At 47.2% G+C, this 19,571-nt stretch overlaps 1 protein-coding gene across 2 annotated transcripts in view; it reads right to left on the bottom strand.

Annotated features, from left to right (window-relative positions):
- Positions 1–6,431: 6,431 nt before the first annotated feature.
- flii (FLII actin remodeling protein) overlaps positions 6,432–19,571 on the bottom strand; it is a 100,536-nt gene continuing 87,396 nt past the window's right edge. For both annotated transcript variants that reach the window (XM_055896556.1, XM_055896565.1), the window contains 5 exons: positions 18,931–18,991; positions 18,593–18,721; positions 10,338–10,550; positions 7,037–7,102; positions 6,432–6,592 (listed from right to left, as the gene is read on the bottom strand). In XM_055896556.1, coding sequence (XP_055752531.1) covers positions 6,458–6,592; positions 7,037–7,102; positions 10,338–10,550; positions 18,593–18,721; positions 18,931–18,991 — 604 coding nt within the window. In that variant the 3' untranslated portion in view covers positions 6,432–6,457. The remainder of the gene's footprint in view (positions 6,593–7,036; positions 7,103–10,337; positions 10,551–18,592; positions 18,722–18,930; positions 18,992–19,571) is intronic.

Consider the following 19,571-nt stretch of genomic DNA (forward strand, 5'->3'; position numbering starts at 1 on the left):
GGGTTGTTCATCTACAACAGGAAGTGGTCTTCTGTCTGACTGAGAACCCACTCACACAGTTCTGGGTTGTTCATCTACAACAGGAAGTGGTCTCCTGTCTGACTGAGAACCCACTCACACAGTTCTGGGTTGTTTATCTACAACAGGAAGTGGTCTCCTGTCTGACTGAGAACCGGTTCTGGGTTGTTCATCTACAACAGGAAGTGGTCTCCTGCCTGACTGAGAACCCACTCACACAGTTCTGGGTTGTTCATCTACAACAGGAAGTGGTCTCCTGTCTGACTGAGAACCCACTCACACAGTTCTGGGTTCATCTACAACAGGAAGTGGTCTCCTGTCTGAGAACCCACTCACACAGTTCTGGGTTGTTCATCTACAACAGGAAGTGGTCTCCTGTCTGACTGAGAACACACTCACACAGTTCTGGGTTGTTCATCTACAACAGGAAGTGGTCTCCTGTCTGACTGAAAACCCACTCACACAGTTCTGGGTTAATCTACAACAGGAAGTGGTCTCCTGTCTGACTGAGAACCCACTCACACAGTTCTGGGTTGTTCATCTACAACAGGAAGTGGTCTCCTGTCTGACTGAGAACACACTCACACAGTTCTGGGTTGTTCATCTACAACAGGAAGTGGTCTCCTGTCTGACTGAGAACCCACTCACACAGTTCTGGGTTGTTCATCTACAACAGGAAGTGGTCTCCTGTCTGACTGAGAACCGGTTCTGGGTTGTTCATCTACAACAGGAAGTGGTCTCCTGTCTGACTGAGAACCCACTCACACAGTTCTGGGTTGTTCCATCTACAACAGGAAGTGGTCTCCTGTCTGACTGAGAACACACTCACACAGTTCTGGGTTGTTCATCTACAACAGGAAGTGGTCTCCTGCCTGACTGAGAACCCACTCACACAGTTCTGGGTTGTTCATCTACAACAGGAAGTGGTCTTCTGTCTGACTGGGAACCGGTTCTGGGTTGTTCCAACTACAACAGGAAGTGGTCTCCTGTCTGACTGAGAACCCACTCACACAGTTGTGGGTTCATCTACAACAGGAAGTGGTCTCCTGTCTGACTGAGAACCCACTCACACAGTTCTGGGTTGTTCATCTACAACAGGAAGTGGTCTCCTGCCTGACTGAGAACCCACTCACACAGTTCTGGGTTCATCTACAACAGGAAGTGGTCTCCTGTCTGACTGAGAACCCACTCACACAGTTCTGGGTTGTTCATCTACAACAGGAAGTGGTCTCCTGTCTGACTGAGAACCGGTTCTGGGTTGTTCATCTACAACAGGAAGTGGTCTCCTGTCTGACTGAGAACCAGTTCTGGGTTGTCCATCTACAACAGGAAGTGGTCTCCTGTCTTACTGAGAACACACTCACACAGTTCTGGGTTGTTCATCTACAACAGGAAGTGGTCTCCTGCCTGACTGAGAACCCACTCACACAGTTCTGGGTTGTTCATCTACAACAGGAAGTGGTCTCCTGTCTGACTGAGAACCCACTCACACAGTTCTGGGTTGTTCATCTACAACAGGAAGTGGTCTCCTGACTGACTGAGAACACACTCACACAGTTCTGGGTTGTTAATCTACAACAGGAAGTGGTCTCTTGTCTGACTGAGAACACACTCACACAGTTCTGGGTTGTTCCATCTACAACAGGAAGTGGTCTCCTGTCTGACTGAGAACACACTCACACAGTTCTGGGTTGTTCATCTACAACAGGAAGTGGTCTCCTGCCTGACTGAGAACCCACTCACACAGTTCTGGGTTGCTCATCTACAACAGGAAGTGGTCTTCTGTCTGACTGGGAACCGGTTCTGGGTTGTTCCATCTACAACAGGAAGTGGTCTCCTGTCTGACTGAGAACCCACTCACACAGTTGTGGGTTCATCTACAACAGGAAGTGGTCTCCTGTCTGACTGAGAACCCACTCACACAGTTCTGGGTTGTTCATCTACAACAGGAAGTGGTCTCCTGTCTGACTGAGAACCCACTCACACAGTTCTGGGTTGTTCATCTACAACAGGAAGTGGTCTCCTGACTGACTGAGAACACACTCACACAGTTCTGGGTTGTTAATCTACAACAGGAAGTGGTCTCTTGTCTGACTGAGAACACACTCACACAGTTCTGGGTTGTTCATCTACAACAGGAAGTGGTCTCCTGTCTGACTGAGAACCCACTCACACAGTTCTGGGTTGTTCATCTACAACAGGAAGTGGTCTCCTGCCTGACTGAGAACCCACTCACACAGTTCTGGGTTCATCTACAACAGGAAGTGGTCTCCTGTCTGACTGAGAACCCACTCACACAGTTCTGGGTTGTTCATCTACAACAGGAAGTGGTCTCCTGTCTGACTGAGAACCCACTCACACAGTTCTGGGTTGTTCATCTACAACAGGAAGTGGTCTCCTGTCTGACTGAGAACCGGTTCTGGGTTGGTCATCTACAACAGGAAGTGGTCTCCTGTCTGACTGAGAACCAGTTCTGGGTTGTCCATCTACAACAGGAAGTGGTCTCCTGTCTGACTGAGAACACACTCACACAGTTCTGGGTTGTTCATCTACAACAGGAAGTGGTCTCCTGTCTGACTGAGAACCCACTCACACAGTTGTGGGTTCATCTACAACAGGAAGTGGTCTCCTGTCTGACTGAGAACCCACTCACACAGTTCTGGGTTGTTCATCTACAACAGGAAGTGGTCTCCTGTCTGACTGAGAACCCACTCACACAGTTCTGGGTTGTTCATCTAGAACAGGAAGTGGTCTTCTGTCTGACTGAGAACCCACTCACACAGTTCTGGGTTGTTCATCTACAACAGGAAGTGGTCTCCTGTCTGACTGAGAACCCACTCACACAGTTCTGGGTTGTTTATCTACAACAGGAAGTGGTCTCCTGTCTGACTGAGAACCGGTTCTGGGTTGTTCATCTACAACAGGAAGTGGTCTCCTGCCTGACTGAGAACCCACTCACACAGTTCTGGGTTGTTCATCTACAACAGGAAGTGGTCTCCTGTCTGACTGAGAACCCACTCACACAGTTCTGGGTTCATCTACAACAGGAAGTGGTCTCCTGTCTGAGAACCCACTCACACAGTTCTGGGTTGTTCATCTACAACAGGAAGTGGTCTCCTGTCTGACTGAGAACACACTCACACAGTTCTGGGTTGTTCATCTACAACAGGAAGTGGTCTCCTGTCTGACTGAAAACCCACTCACACAGTTCTGGGTTCATCTACAACAGGAAGTGGTCTCCTGTCTGACTGAGAACCCACTCACACAGTTCTGGGTTGTTCATCTACAACAGGAAGTGGTCTCCTGTCTGACTGAGAACACACTCACACAGTTCTGGGTTGTTCATCTACAACAGGAAGTGGTCTCCTGTCTGACTGAGAACCGGTTCTGGGTTGTTCATCTACAACAGGAAGTGGTCTCCTGTCTGACTGAGAACCCACTCACACAGTTCTGGGTTGTTCCATCTACAACAGGAAGTGGTCTCTGTCTGACTGAGAACACACTCACACAGTTCTGGGTTGTTCATCTACAACAGGAAGTGGTCTCCTGTCTGACTGAGAACCCACTCACACAGTTCTGGGTTGTTTATCTACAACAGGAAGTGGTCTCCTGTCTGACTGAGAACCGGTTCTGGGTTGTTCATCTACAACAGGAAGTGGTCTCCTGCCTGACTGAGTACCCACTCACACAGTTCTGGGTTGTTCATCTACAACAGGAAGTGGTCTCCTGTCTGACTGAGAACCCACTCACACAGTTCTGGGTTCATCTACAACAGGAAGTGGTCTCCTGTCTGAGAACCCACTCACACAGTTCTGGGTTGTTCATCTACAACAGGAAGTGGTCTCCTGACTGACTGAGAACACACTCACACAGTTCTGGGTTGTTCATCTACAACAGGAAGTGGTCTCCTGTCTGACTGAAAACCCACTCACACAGTTCTGGGTTCATCTACAACAGGAAGTGGTCTCCTGTCTGACTGAGAACCGGTTCTGGGTTGTTCATCTACAACAGGAAGTGGTCTCCTGTCTGACTGAGAACCCACTCACACAGTTCTGGGTTGTTCATCTACAACAGGAAGTGGTCTCCTGTCTGACTGAGAACACACTCACACAGTTCTGGGTTGATCATCTACAACAGGAAGTGGTCTTCTGTCTGACTGAGAATCCACTCACACAGTTCTGGGTTGTTCATCTACAACAGGAAGTGGTCTCCTGCATGACTGAGAACCCACTCACACAGTTCTGGGTTGTTCACCTTCAACAGGAAGTGGTCTCCTGTCTGACTGAGAACCCACTCACACAGTTCTGGGTTGTTCACCTTCAACAGGAAGTGGTCTCCTGTCTGACTGAGAACCCACTCACACAGTTCTGGGTTGTTCATCTACAACAGGAAGTGGTCTCCTGTCTGACTGAGAACCGGTTCTGGGTTGTTCCATCTACAACAGGAAGTGGTCTCCTGTCTGACTGAGAACCCACTCACACAGTTCTGGGTTGTCCATCTACAACAGGAAGTGGTCTCCTGCCTGAGAAAGCAGGAGACGTTCTGGTCCAGTTTCGCACCACGTTCCTATGTGAGTCAGGGGTCTCAACTCTGACAAACTTAAACGGCACGATCAGACCAACTGATGCTGTGACACTCAAATGTCACAGACTTTGGACTTGACTAGTGGTGACATCACTGCAAGTTAAAAGGCCGTACAATTTCAATTCCGCATAACGTCATTTTACAAATCAAAATCACATTTTATTGGTCGCATACACATTATGGGTGTAGTGAAATGCTTGTGTTTCTACGCTCCAACAGTCGTATCTAATAATTCACACAAAGTTGATATGCTTCAGTCGGCTGCCATGACGACTGGTCTCCATGACTACCAGTCTCAAGTCTCCAGCGATCAGAAGGTAAAATACATCTAAAACAAGTGGCATTTACCCTGAGTGGACAAAACATTAGGAACACCTTAACAAGTCATTTACCCTGAGTGGACAAAACATTAGGAACACCTTAACAAGTCATTTACCCTGAGTGGACAAAACATTAGGAACACCTTAACAAGTCATTTACCCTGAGTGGACAAAACATTAGGAACACCTTAACAAGTCATTTACCCTGAGTGGACAAAACATTAGGAACACCTTAACAAGTCATTTACCCTGAGTGGACAAAACATTAGGAACACCTTAAGTCATTTACCCTGAGTGGACAAAACATTAGGAACACCTTAACAAGTCATTTACCCTGAGTGGACAAAACATTAGGAACACCTTAACAAGTCATTTACCCTGAGTGGACAAAACATTAGGAACACCTTAACAAGTCATTTACACTGAGTGGACAAAACGCTGGATGTCCGTCGGGTGAACGTCCGTCCGTCGGGTGAACGTCACAGCCTCACACATGGAGGTGAGGGTGCTGGAACACCCCTGAAAAATCTGGGGGGTTTTCCCGCCACAAATGGTTGAATAGACACAAGTTAATGACCTTGACAAATTGTAAAAGCAAAAGTCAAGTCAACTTGAGACCAGGTAGCAGACGGCAGGTTTAGTGAAACTTTATTCTCATATAAAATCCATAAATAGTGTCTGCAAGTGACATCAGGAGCGTGCACAATTACAGCCAAGCATGCGCACGTTGAGCTGCTGCAGTACAAATGGCAGTCTAGTAAATATACATCTATATCTGGTATAACTATATCTACGGCAAGGGCCCAGGACCAATCACTGAAACATACAACAGAAATACAGATTCCTCTCTCTGTCTCTCTGGGACGTCAGAACGTCTGCGTCGTCGCCACGGAGACCCTTACAACAGATAAACCTCGTCTCATGATGCAGACAGACAACACTGATAGGATCCCTCTAAAGCCCCTGGTTACACCTTGCATTAAACATGTGGTTTTACGTCATCCGATCAAGGTGATCCGATGTTAATAAAATGCATCTGTTATCTACCCCGCTGCTTTGTGAGCAGATTCCCTGCTACCCAGATGTGTGTTCAGACAGACAACACTGATAGGATCTCTCTAAAGCCCCTGGTTACACATTAAACATGTGGTTTTCTACCCAGATGTGTGTTCAGACAGACAGGCTCAGCAGGACCCTGAGAAAACTATCTCATCGGGTAATAATCAGCCCTGCTGAAAGGTAGAAGCTCATTGAAAAACAACCGTTGGAGGGGTAACGGGGGGAGGAGAGGTAACAGGGGACGGGGAGGGGAACAGGAAGGAGGGCGAGGGGAACAGGAAGGAGGGCGAGGGGAACAGGAAGGAGGGCGAGGGGAACAGGAAGGAGGGGGAGAGGACAGGGGGGGAGGTTATCCAGCAGGTAAATCGTGTGCTGATATGATAAAGCGTCTCTTTCAGGTAGAAGCCGACGTCGCCACGGTCTTTAGGACAAAGCTGAGGTTATGTAGAGTGGACGTGTCAGCGCAGTGCGTGTGTCTACGCGAGCGGCGTCTTGAAGGCGCCCCAGCCGTGGAAGCATCGTGTGAAGCAGTGTGGTTCGTTCCCCTTCCTGACCAGACGCAGCTTCCTGGGCGTCTCGGTCTCCTTAGAACGCATGTGCTGGATGTAAACCTAGAGGAGAGACGGAAACAACATTATATTCACATGGAACAACAATCTGACCTGCGGAAGTGGTGCTGACAGAATCTAGACAACAGAACATCATCTAGACACAGTAAAGATATAGTAAAACAATAGACTGACAGAACATCATCTAGACACAGTAAAGATATAGTAAAACAATAGATAACAGAACATCATCTAGACACAGTAAAGATATAGTAAAACAATAGACTGACAGAACATCATCTAGACACAGTAAAGATATAGTAAAACAATAGACTGACAGAATCTAGACACAGTAAAGATATAGTAAAACAATAGACTGACAGAATCTAGACACAGTAAAGATATAGTAAAACAATAGACTGACAGAATCTAGACACAGTAAAGATATAGTAAAACAATAGCCTATGAATCATTACAGTAGAGGCGCGAGAGGGTCACACGTCTTACCTGGCAGGCTTTGAGGCTGAGTTTAATTTCTACCTGGCTGGTCTGAGTTCCCACCCACATGTACACCTGACAGAGAGACAGAAAACACTATTACAGGTGTAGTGTCCAGGTGTATATAGACAGACAGGTGTAGTGTCCAGGCCCTATATATAGACAGACAGGTGTAGTGTCCAGGCCCTATATATAGACAGACAGGTGTAGTGTCCAGGCCCTATACAGTGGGGAGAACAAGTATTTGATACACTGCCGATTTTGCAGGTTTTCCTACTTACAAAGCATGTAGAGGTCTGTAATTTTTATCATAGGTACACTTCAACTGTGAGAGACGGAATCTAAAACAAAAATCCAGAAAATCACATTGTATGATTTTTAAGTAATTAATTTGCATTTTATTGCATGACATAAGTATTTGATCACCTACCAACCAGTAAGAATTCCGGCTCTCACAGACCTGTTAGTTTTTCTTTAAGAAGCCCTCCTGTTCTCCACTCATTACCTGTATTAACTGCACCTGTTTGAACTCGTTACCTGTATAAAAGACACCTGTCCACACACTCAATCAAACAGACTCCAACCTCTCACAATGGCCAAGACCAGAGAGCTGTGTAAGGACATCAGGGATAAATTGTAGACCTGTACAAGGCTGGGATGGGCTACAGGACAATAGCCAAGCAGCTTGGTGAGAAGGCAACAACTGTTGGCACAATTATTAGAAAATGGAAGAAGTTCAAGATGACGGTCAATCACCCTCGGTCTGGGGCTCCATGCAAGATCTCACCTCGTGGGGCATCAATGATCATGAGGAATGTGAGGGATCAGCCCAGAACTACACGGCAGGACCTGGTCAATGACCTGAAGAGAGCTGGGACCACAGTCTCAAAGAAAACCATTAGTAACACACTACGCCGTCATGGATTAAAATCCTGCAGCGCACGCAAGGTCCCCCTGCTCAAGCCAGCGCATGTCCAGGCCCGTCTGAAGTTTGCCAATGACCATCTGGATGATCCAGAGGAGGAATGGGAGAAGGTCATGTGGTCTGATGAGACAAAAATAGAGCTTTTTGCTCTAAACTCCACTCGCCGTGTTTGGAGGAATAGAAGGATGAGTACAACCCCAAGAACACCATCCCAACCGTGAAGCATGGAGGTGGAAACATCATTCTTTGGGGATGCTTTTCTGCAAAGGGGACAGGACGACTGCACCGTATTGAAGGGAGGATGGATGGGGCCATGTATCGCGAGATCTTGACCAACAACCTCCTTCCCTCAGTAAGAGCATTGAAGATGGGTCGTGGCTGGGTCTTCCAGCATGACAACGACCCGAAACACACAGCCAGGGCAACTAAGGAGTGGCTCCGTAAGAAGCATCTCAAGGTCCTGGAGTGGCCTAGCCAGTCTCCAGACCTGAACCCAATAGAAAATCTTTGGAGGGAGCCGAAAGTCCGTATTGCCCAGCGACAGCCCCGAAACCTGAAGGATCTGGAGAAGGTCTGTATGGAGGAGTGGGCCAAAATCCCTGCTGCAGTGTGTGCAAACCTGGTCAAGAACTACAGGAAACGTATGATCTCTGTAATTGCAAACTAAGGTTTCTGTACCAAATATTCAGTTCTGCTTTTCTGATGTATCAAATTCTTATGTCATGCAATAGAATGCAAATTAATTAATTAAAAATCATACAATGTGATTTTCTGGATTTTTGTTTTAGATTCCTTCTCTCACAGTTGAAGTGTACCTATGATAAAAATTACAGACCTCTACATGCTTTGTAAGTAGGAAAACCTGCAAAATTGTCAGTGTATCAAATACTTGTTCTCCCCACTGTATATAGACAGACAGGTGTAGTGTCCAGGCCCTATATATAGACAGACAGGTGTAGTGTCCAGGCCCTATATATAGACAGACAGGTGTAGTGTCCAGGCCCTATATATAGACAGACAGGTGTAGTGTCCAGGCCCTATATATAGACAGACAGGTGTAGTGTCCAGGCCCTATATATAGACAGACAGGTGTAGTGTCCAGGCCCTATATATAGACAGACAGGTGTAGTGTCCAGGCCCTATATATAGACAGACAGGTGTAGTGTCCAGGCCCTATATATAGACAGACAGGTGTAGTGTCCAGGCCCTATATATAGACAGACAGGTGTAGTGTCCAGGCCCTATATATAGACAGACAGGTGTAGTGTCCAGGCCCTATATATAGACAGACAGGTGTAGTGTCCAGGCCCTATATATAGACAGACAGGTGTAGTGTCCAGGCCCTATATATAGACAGACAGGTGTAGTGTCCAGGCCCTATATATAGACAGACAGGTGTAGTGTCCAGGCCCTATATATAGACAGACAGGTGTAGTGTCCAGGCCCTATATATAGACAGACAGGTGTAGTGTCCAGGCCCTATATATAGACAGACAGGTGTAGTGTCCAGGTGTATATAGACAGACAGGTGTAGTGTCCAGGTGTATATAGACAGACAGGTGTAGTGTCCAGGTGTATATAGACAGACAGGTGTAGTGTCCAGGTGTATATAGACAGACAGGTGTAGTGTCCAGGTGTATATAGACAGACAGGTGTAGTGTCCAGGTGTATATAGACAGACAGGTGTAGTGTCCAGGTGTATATAGACAGACAGGTGTAGTGTCCAGGTGTATATAGACAGACAGGTGTAGTGTCCAGGTGTATATAGACAGACAGGTGTAGTGTCCAGGTGTATATAGACAGACAGGTGTAGTGTCCAGGTGTATATAGACAGACAGGTGTAGTGTCCAGGTGTATATAGACAGACAGGTGTAGTGTCCAGGTGTATATAGATAGACAGGTGTAGTGTCCAGGTGTATATAGACAGACAGGTGTAGTGTCCAGGTGTATATAGACAGACAGGTGTAGTGTCCAGGTGTATATAGATAGACAGGTGTAGTGTCCAGGTGTATGTAGATAGACAGGTGGTGTCCAGGTGTATATAGATAGACAGGTGTAGTGTCCAGGTGTATATAGATAGACAGGTGTATATAGATAGACAGGTGTAGTGTCCAGGTGTATATAGATAGACAGGTGTATATAGATAGACAGGTGTAGTGTCCAGGTGTATATAGATAGACAGGTGTATATAGATAGACAGGTGTAGTGTCCAGGTGTATATAGAAAGACAGGTGTATATAGACAGACAGGTGTAGTGTCCAGGTGTATATAGACAGACAGGTGTAGTGTCCAGGTGTATATAGACAGACAGGTGTAGTGTACAGGTGTATATAGACAGACAGGTGTAGTGTACAGGTGTATATACAGCTAGTCAGCTAGTCCCACCTCTTTGCCGTTGTCCAGCAGCATGATGTCATCGTCGGCCAGGTCGTCCTGACAGAAGTCGGAACATTTCTCAGACACGGCGAAGTATCCCTTCTCATTGGAGCAGCGGAACAATCTGGCGTACTTCATATAGTCAGCGTCCTCGTCGTACACCTTCTGACAGCCAATCCCCACCCAGAAGAAGTTCTCCGGCTCCTCCCCCTCGTTGATCACCTAGGAGACAGGAGCTCCGGGTCAACGAAGGTTCTTACCATAGAATTAGTTTACCAGTCAAACTGCCACGGTCAAAGGTTCCATGTCAAACTGCCACAGTCAGAGGTTCCATGTTTACCAGTCAAACTGCCACGGTCAGAGGTTCCATGTTTACCAGTCAAACTGCCACGGTCAGAGGTTCCATGATTACCAGTCAAACTGCCACGGTCAGAGGTTCCATGTTTACCAGTCAAACTGCCACGGTCAGAGGTTCCATGTTAACCAGTCAAACTGCCACTGTCAGAGGTTCCATGTTTACCAGTCAAACTGCCACGGTCAAAGGTTCCATGTCAAACTGCCACAGTCAGAGGTTCCATGTTTACCAGTCAAACTGCCACGGTCAGAGGTTCCATGTTTACCATTCAAACTGCCACGGTCAGAGGTTCCATGATTACCAGTCAAACTGCCACGGTCAGAGGTTCCATGTTTACCAGTCAAACTGCCACGGTCAGAGGTTCCATGTTAACCAGTCAAACTGCCACGGTCAGAGGTTCCATGTTTACCAGTCAAACTGCCACGGTCAGAGGTTCCATGTTTACCAGTCAAACTGCCACGGTCAGAGGTTCCATGTTTACCAGTTAAACTGCCACGGTCAGAGGTTTCATGTTTACCAGTCAAACTGCCATGGTCAGAGGTTCCATGTCAAACTGCCATGGTCAGAGGTTCAATGTTTACCAGTCAAACTGCCATGGTCAGAGGTTCCATGTTAACCAGTCAAACTGCCATGGTCAGAGGTTCCATGTTTACCAGTCAAACTGCCACGGTCAGAGGTTCCATGTTTACCAGTCAAACTGCCACGGTCAGAGGTTCCATGTTAACCAGTCAAACTGCCACGGTCAGAGGTTCCATGTTTACCAGTCAAACTGCCACGGTCAGAGGTTCCATGTTTACCAGTCAAACTGCCACGGTCAGAGGTTCCATGTTTACCAGTTAAACTGCCACGGTCAGAGGTTCCATGTTTACCAGTCAAACTGCCATGGTCAGTGGTTCCATGTCAAACTGCCATGGTCAGAGGTTCAATGTTTACCAGTCAAACTGCCATGGTCAGAGGTTCCATGTTAACCAGTCAAACTGCCATGGTCAGAGGTTCCATGTTTACCAGTCAAACTGCCACGGTCAGAGGTTCCATGTTTACCAGTCAAACTGCCATGGTCAGAGGTTCCATGTCAAACTGCCACGGTCAGAGGTCCATGTCAAACTGCCACGGTCAGAGGTTCCATGTTTACCAGTCAAACTGCCACGGTCAGAGGTTCCATGTTTACCAGTCAAACTGCCACGGTCAGAGGTTCCATGTTTACCAGTCAAACTGCCAAGGTCAGAGGTTCCATGTTTACCAGTCAAACTGCCACGGTCAGAGGTTCCATGTTAACCAGTCAAACTGCCATGGTCAGAGGTTCCATGTTTACCAGTCAAACTGCCAAGGTCAGAGGTTCCATGTTTACCAGTCAAACTGCCACGGTCAGAGGTTCCATGTTTACCAGTCAAACTGCCATGGTCAGAGGTTCCATGTTTACCAGTCAAACTGCCACGGTCAGAGGTTCCATGTTTACCAGTCAAACTGCCACGGTCAGAGGTTCCATGTTTACCAGTCAAACTGCCATGGTCAGAGGTTCCATGTTTACCAGTCAAACTGCCACGGTCAGAGATTCCATGTTTACCAGTCAAACTGCCACGGTCAGAGGTTCCATGTTTACCAGTCAAACTGCCACGGTCAGAGGTTCCATGTTTACCAGTCAAACTGCCATAGTCAGAGGTTCCATGTTTACCAGTCAAACTGCCACAGTCAGAGGTTCCATGTTAACCAGTCAAACTGCCACGGTCAGAGGTTCCATGTTAACCAGTCAAACTGCCACGGTCAGAGGTTCCATGTTTACCAGTCAAACTGCCACGGTCAGAGGTTCCATGTTTACCAGTCAAACTGCCACGGTCAGAGGTTCCATGTTAACCAGTCAAACTGCCACGGTCAGAGGTTCCATGTTTACCAGTCAAACTGCCAAGGTCAGAGGTTCCATGTTTACCAGTCAAACTGCCAAGGTCAGAGGTTCCATGTTTACCAGTCAAACTGCCACGGTCAGAGGTTCCATGTTTACCAGTCAAACTGCCACGGTCAGAGGTTCCATGTTTACCAGTCAAACTGCCACGGTCAGAGGTTCCATGTTTACCAGTCAAACTGCCACGGTCAGAGGTTCCATGTTTACCAGTCAAACTGCCACGGTCAGAGGTTCCATGTTTACCAGTCAAACTGCCACGGTCAGAGGTTCCATGTTAACCAGTCAAACTGCCACGGTCAGAGGTTCCATGTTTACCAGTCAAACTGCCATGGTCAGAGGTTCCATGTCAAACTGCCACGGTCAGAGGTCCATGTCAAACTGCCACGGTCAGAGGTTCCATGTTTACCAGTCAAACTGCCACGGTCAGAGGTTCCATGTTAACCAGTCAAACTGCCATGGTCAGAGGTTCCATGTTTACCAGTCAAACTGCCAAGGTCAGAGGTTCCATGTTTACCAGTCAAACTGCCACGGTCAGAGGTTCCATGTTTACCAGTCAAACTGCCATGGTCAGAGGTTCCATGTTTACCAGTCAAAGTGCCACGGTCAGAGGTTCCATGTTTACCAGTCAAAGTGCCATGGTCAGAGGTTCCATGTTTACCAGTCAAACTGCCACGGTCAGAGGTTCCATGTTTACCAGTCAAACTGCCATGGTCAGAGGTTCCATGTTTACCAGTCAAACTGCCACGGTCAGAGGTTCCATGTTTACCAGTCAAACTGCCACGGTCAGAGGTTCCATGTTTACCAGTCAAACTGCCACGGTCAGAGGTTCCATGTTTACCAGTCAAACTGCCACGGTCAGAGGTTCCATGTTTACCAGTCAAACTGCCACGGTCAGAGGTTCCATGTTTACCAGTCAAACTGCCACGGTCAGAGGTTCCATGTTAACCAGTCAAACTGCCACGGTCAGAGGTTCCATGTTTACCAGTCAAACTGCCACGGTCAGAGGTTCCATGTTTACCAGTCAAACTGCCACGGTCAGAGGTTCCATGTTTACCAGTCAAACTGCCACGGTCAGAGGTTCCATGTTTACCAGTCAAACTGCCACGGTCAGAGGTTCCATGTTTACCAGTCAAACTGCCATGGTCAGAGGTTCCATGTCAAACTGCCACGGTCAGAGGTTCCATGTTTACCAGTCAAACTGCCACGGTCAGAGGTTCCATGTTTACCAGTCAAACTGCCACGGTCAGAGGTTCCATGTTTACCAGTCAAACTGCCACGGTCAGAGGTTCCATGTTTACCAGTCAAACTGCCACGGTCAGAGGTTCCATGTTTACCAGTCAAACTGCCACGGTCAGAGGTTCCATGTTTACCAGTCAAACTGCCACGGTCAGAGGTTCCATGTTTACCAGTCAAACTGCCACGGTCAGAGGTTCCATGTTTACCAGTCAAACTGCCAAGGTCAGAGGTTCCATGTTTACCAGTCAAACTGCCACGGTCAGAGGTTCCATGTTTACCAGTCAAACTGCCACGGTCAGAGGTTCCATGTTTACCAGTCAAACTGCCACGGTCAGAGGTTCCATGTTTACCAGTCAAACTGCCACGGTCAGAGGTTCCATGTTTACCAGTCAAACTGCCACGGTCAGAGGTTCCATGTTTACCAGTCAAACTGCCACGGTCAGAGGTTCCATGTTTACCAGTCAAAGTGCCATGGTCAGAGGTTCCATGTTTACCAGTCAAACTGCCACGGTCAGAGGTTCCATGTTTACCAGTCAAACTGCCACGGTCAGAGGTTCCATGTTTACCAGTCAAACTGCCACGGTCAGAGGTTCCATGTTTACCAGTCAAACTGCCACGGTCAGAGGTTCCATGTTTACCAGTCAAACTGCCACGGTCAGAGGTTCCATGTTTACCAGTCAAACTGCCACGGTCAGAGGTTCCATGTTTACCAGTCAAACTGCCACGGTCAGAGGTTCCATGTTTACCAGTCAAACTGCCACGGTCAGAGGTTCCATGTTTACCAGTCAAACTGCCACGGTCAGAGGTTCCATGTTTACCAGTCAAACTGCCACGGTCAGAGGTTCCATGTTTACCAGTCAAACTGCCAAGGTCAGAGGTTCCATGTTTACCAGTCAAACTGCCACGGTCAGAGGTTCCATGTTTACCAGTCAAACTGCCACGGTCAGAGGTTCCATGTTTACCAGTCAAACTGCCACGGTCAGAGGTTCCATGTTTACCAGTCAAAGTGCCATGGTCAGAGGTTCCATGTTTACCAGTCAAACTGCCACGGTCAGAGGTTCCATGTTTACCAGTCAAACTGCCACGGTCAGAGGTTCCATGTTTACCAGTCAAACTGCCACGGTCAGAGGTTCCATGTTTACCAGTCAAACTGCCACGGTCAGAGGTTCCATGTTTACCAGTCAAACTGCCACGGTCAGAGGTTCCATGTTTACCAGTCAAACTGCCACGGTCAGAGGTTCCATGTTTACCAGTCAAACTGCCACGGTCAGAGGTTCCATGTTTACCAGTCAAACTGCCACGGTCAGAGGTTCCATGTTTACCAGTCAAACTGCCACGGTCAGAGGTTCCATGTTAACCAGTCAAACTGCCACGGTCAGAGGTTCCATGTTTACCAGTCAAACTGCCACGGTCAGAGGTTCCATGTTTACCAGTCAAACTGCCACGGTCAGAGGTTCCATGTTTACCAGTCAAACTGCCACGGTCAGAGGTTCCATGTTTACCAGTCAAACTGCCATGGTCAGAGGTTCCATGTCAAACTGCCACGGTCAGAGGTTCCATGTTTACCAGTCAAACTGCCACGGTCAGAGGTTCCATGTTTACCAGTCAAACTGCCACGGTCAGAGGTTCCATGTTTACCAGTCAAACTGCCACGGTCAGAGGTTCCATGTTTACCAGTCAAACTGCCACGGTCAGAGGTTCCATGTTTACCAGTCAAACTGCCACGGTCAGAGGTTCCATGTTTACCAGTCAAACTGCCACGGTCAGAGGTTCCATGTTAACCAGTCAAACTGCCACGGTCAGAGGTTCCATGTTTACCAGTCAAACTGCCACGGTCAGAGGTTCCATGTTTACCAGTCAAACTGCCACGGTCAGAGGTTCCATGTTTACCAGTCAAACTGCCACGGTCAGAGGTTCCATGTTTACCAGTCAAACTGCCACGGTCAGAGGTTCCATGTTTACCAGTCAAACTGCCACGGTCAGAGGTTCCATGTTTACCAGTCAAACTGCCACGGTCAGAGGTTCCATGTTTACCAGTCAAACTGCCACGGTCAGAGGTTCCATGTTTACCAGTCAAACTGCCACGGTCAGAGGTTCCATGTTTACCAGTCAAACTGCCACGGTCAGAGGTTCCATGTTTACCAGTCAAACTGCCACGGTCAGAGGTTCCATGTTAACCAGTCAAACTGCCACGGTCAGAGGTTCCATGTTTACCAGTCAAACTGCCACGGTCAGAGGTTCCATGTTTACCAGTCAAACTGCCATGGTCAGAGGTTCCATGTCAAACTGCCACGGTCAGAGGTTCCATGTTTACCAGTCAAACTGCCACGGTCAGAGGTTCCATGTTTACCAGTCAAACTGCCACGGTCAGAGGTTCCATGTTAACCAGTCAAACTGCCACGGTCAGAGACAAGGTATAAATCTGTCGTTCTGCCCCTGAACAAGGCAGTTAACCACTGTTCCCCGGTAGGCCGTCATTGTAAATAAGAATTTGTTCTTAACTGACTTGTCTAGTTAAATAAAGGATAAATAAATAAAAAATTTGAGGATGGCAGCTATACCTGTTTGCTGTAGGTGTAACAGACAGACAGCTATAACAGACAGGCAGACAGACAGCTATAACAGACAGACAGCTATAACAGACAGGCAGACAAGTGTAACAGGCAGACATACAGCTATAACAGACAGACAGACAGGTGTAACAGACAGGGAGCTACTACAGACAGGCAGATAGACAGCTATAACAGACAGGCAGACAAGTGTAACAGGCAGACAGACAGCTATAACAGACAGGCAGACAGGTGTAACAGACAGGGAGCTACTACAGACAGGCAAATAGACAGCTATAACAGACAGGCAGACATCTATTACAGACAGGCAGATAGACAGGTATAAAGACAGACAGATGTACCTGTTTGCTGTAGGTGTAACAGACAGACAGATATAACAGACAGACAGGTATAAAGACAGACAGATATAACAGACAGGCAGACAGACAGGTATAAAGACAGACAGACACCTGTTTGCTGTAGGTGTAACAGACAGACGGGTATAAAGACAGACATATATAACAGAGAGGCAGACAGACAGGTGTACCTGTTTGCTGTAGGTGTAACAGACAGACAGCTATAACAGAGAGGCAGACAGACAGGTATAAAGACAGACAGGTGTACCTGTTTGCTGTAGGTGTAACAGACAGACAGATATAACAGACAGACAGACAGATATAACAGACAGACAGATATAACAGACAGGCAGACAGACAGGTATAAAGACAGACAGACACCTGTTTGCTGTAGGTGTAACAGACAGACGGGTATAAAGACAGACAGATATAACAGAGAGGCAGACAGACAGGTGTACCTGTTTGCTGTAGGTGTAACAGACAGACAGCTATAACAGAGAGGCAGACAGACAGGTATAAAGACAGACAGGTGTACCTGTTTGCTGTAGGTGTAACAGACAGACAGATATAACAGACAGACAGATATAACAGACAGACAGATATAACAGACAGACAGATATAACAGACAGGCAGACAGACAGGTATAAAGACAGACAGACACCTGTTTGCTGTAGGTGTAACAGACAGACGGGTATAAAGACAGACAGATATAACAGAGAGGCAGACAGACAGGTGTACCTGTTTGCTGTAGGTGTAACAGACAGACAGCTATAACAGAGAGGCAGACAGACAGGTATAAAGACAGACAGGTGTACCTGTTTGCTGTAGGTGTAACAGACAGACAGATATAACAGACAGACAGATATAACAGACAGACAGATATAACAGACAGGCAGACAGACAGGTATAAAGACAGACAGACAGACACCTGTTTGCTGTAGGTGTAACAGACAGACGGGTATAAAGACAGACAGATATAACAGAGAGGCAGACAGACAGGTGTACCTGTTTGCTGTAGGTGTAACAGACAGACAGCTATAACAGAGAGGCAGACAGACAGGTATAAAGACAGACAGGTGTACCTGTTTGCTGTAGGTGTAACAGACAGACAGATATAACAGACAGACAGATATAACAGACAGACAGGTATAAAGACAGACAGATATAACAGACAGGCAGACAGACAGGTATAAAGACAGACAGACACCTGTTTGCTGTAGGTGTAACAGACAGACGGGTATAAAGACAGACAGATATAACAGAGAGGCAGACAGACAGGTGTACCTGTTTGCTGTAGGTGTAACAGACAGACAGCTATAACAGAGAGGCAGACAGACAGGTATAAAGACAGACAGGTGTACCTGTTTGCTGTAGGTGTAACAGACAGACAGATATAACAGACAGACAGATATAACAGACAGACAGATATAACAGACAGGCAGACAGACAGGTATAAAGACAGACAGACACCTGTTTGCTGTAGGTGTAACAGACAGACGGGTATAAAGACAGACAGATATAACAGAGAGGCAGACAGACAGGTGTACCTGTTTGCTGTAGGTGTAACAGACAGACAGATATAACAGAGAGGCAGACAGACAGGTGTACCTGTTTGCTGTAGGTGTAACAGACAGACAGATATAACAGACAGACAGATATAACAGACAGACAGATATAACAGACAGGCAGACAGACAGGTATAAAGACAGACAGACACCTGTTTGCTGTAGGTGTAACAGACAGACGGGTATAAAGACAGACAGATATAACAGAGAGGCAGACAGACAGGTGTACCTGTTTGCTGTAGGTGTAACAGACAGACAGCTATAACAGAGAGGCAGACAGACAGGTATAAAGACAGACAGGTGTACCTGTTTGCTGTAGGTGTCATCAAACATAGAGTTCATGATGTCTTCTGCCAGTTTGGCCTCATCAGGGTCAGCAGCCCGGCCCACCCAGGTATACACTATCCCCTGGTTGTCTGTGCTCTCAAAGGGTACCTACACACACACAGACCACACACACACACACACACACACACACCACACCACACACACACAGACCACACAAACTCAATTAAAGTTCTGACAGGTTAAAGGTTTTTAACAGTGTGATGTACTGTGTTATTGAGGTCAGAGTGTCTCAACTTAGGGTTAGGTTAGGGTCAGGGTCAGGGTTAGGGTCAGGGTATCTCAGGTTTAAAACTGACCTTGAGGATGAAGCAGAACTCTGAGTTCAGGTTACTGGAGTCTGTTCCAATCTGGATCGTCCTGGAGAGAAAGGGGGAGAAGAGAGAGAGGAGGAGAGAAAGGAGAAAAAGAGAGAGAGAGGAGAGAAAAAGAGAGAGAGGAGAGAAAGGAGAAAAAGAGAGAGAGAGGAGAGAAAGGAGAAAGAGAGAGAGAGGAGAAAAAGGAGAAAAAGAGAGAGAGAGGAGAGAAAGGAGAAAGAGAGAGAGAGGAGAGAAAGGAGAAAAAGAGAGAGAGAGGAGAGAAAGGAGAAAGAGAGAGAGAGGAGAAAAAGGAGAAAAAGAGAGAGAGAGGAGAGAAAGGAGAAAGAGAGAGAGAGGAGAGAAAGGAGAAAAAGAGAGAGAGGAGAGAAAGGAGAAAAAGAGAGAGAGAGGAGAGAAAGGAGAAAGAGAGAGAGAGGAGAAAAAGGAGAAAAAGAGAGAGAGAGGAGAGAAAGGAGAAAGAGAGAGAGAGGAGAGAAAGGAGAAAAAGAGAGAGAGGAGAAAAAGGAGAAAGGGGGAGAAGAGAGAGAGGAGAGAAAGGGGGAGAAGAGAGAGAGAGGAGGAGAGAGGAGAGAAAGGAGAAAGAGAGAGAGAGAAAGGAGAAAAAGAGAGAGAGGAGAAAA

This window comes from Salvelinus fontinalis, chromosome 2 (genome assembly GCF_029448725.1).
Source record: "Salvelinus fontinalis isolate EN_2023a chromosome 2, ASM2944872v1, whole genome shotgun sequence".
NCBI classification, from domain to species: Eukaryota; Metazoa; Chordata; class Actinopteri; order Salmoniformes; family Salmonidae; genus Salvelinus; species Salvelinus fontinalis.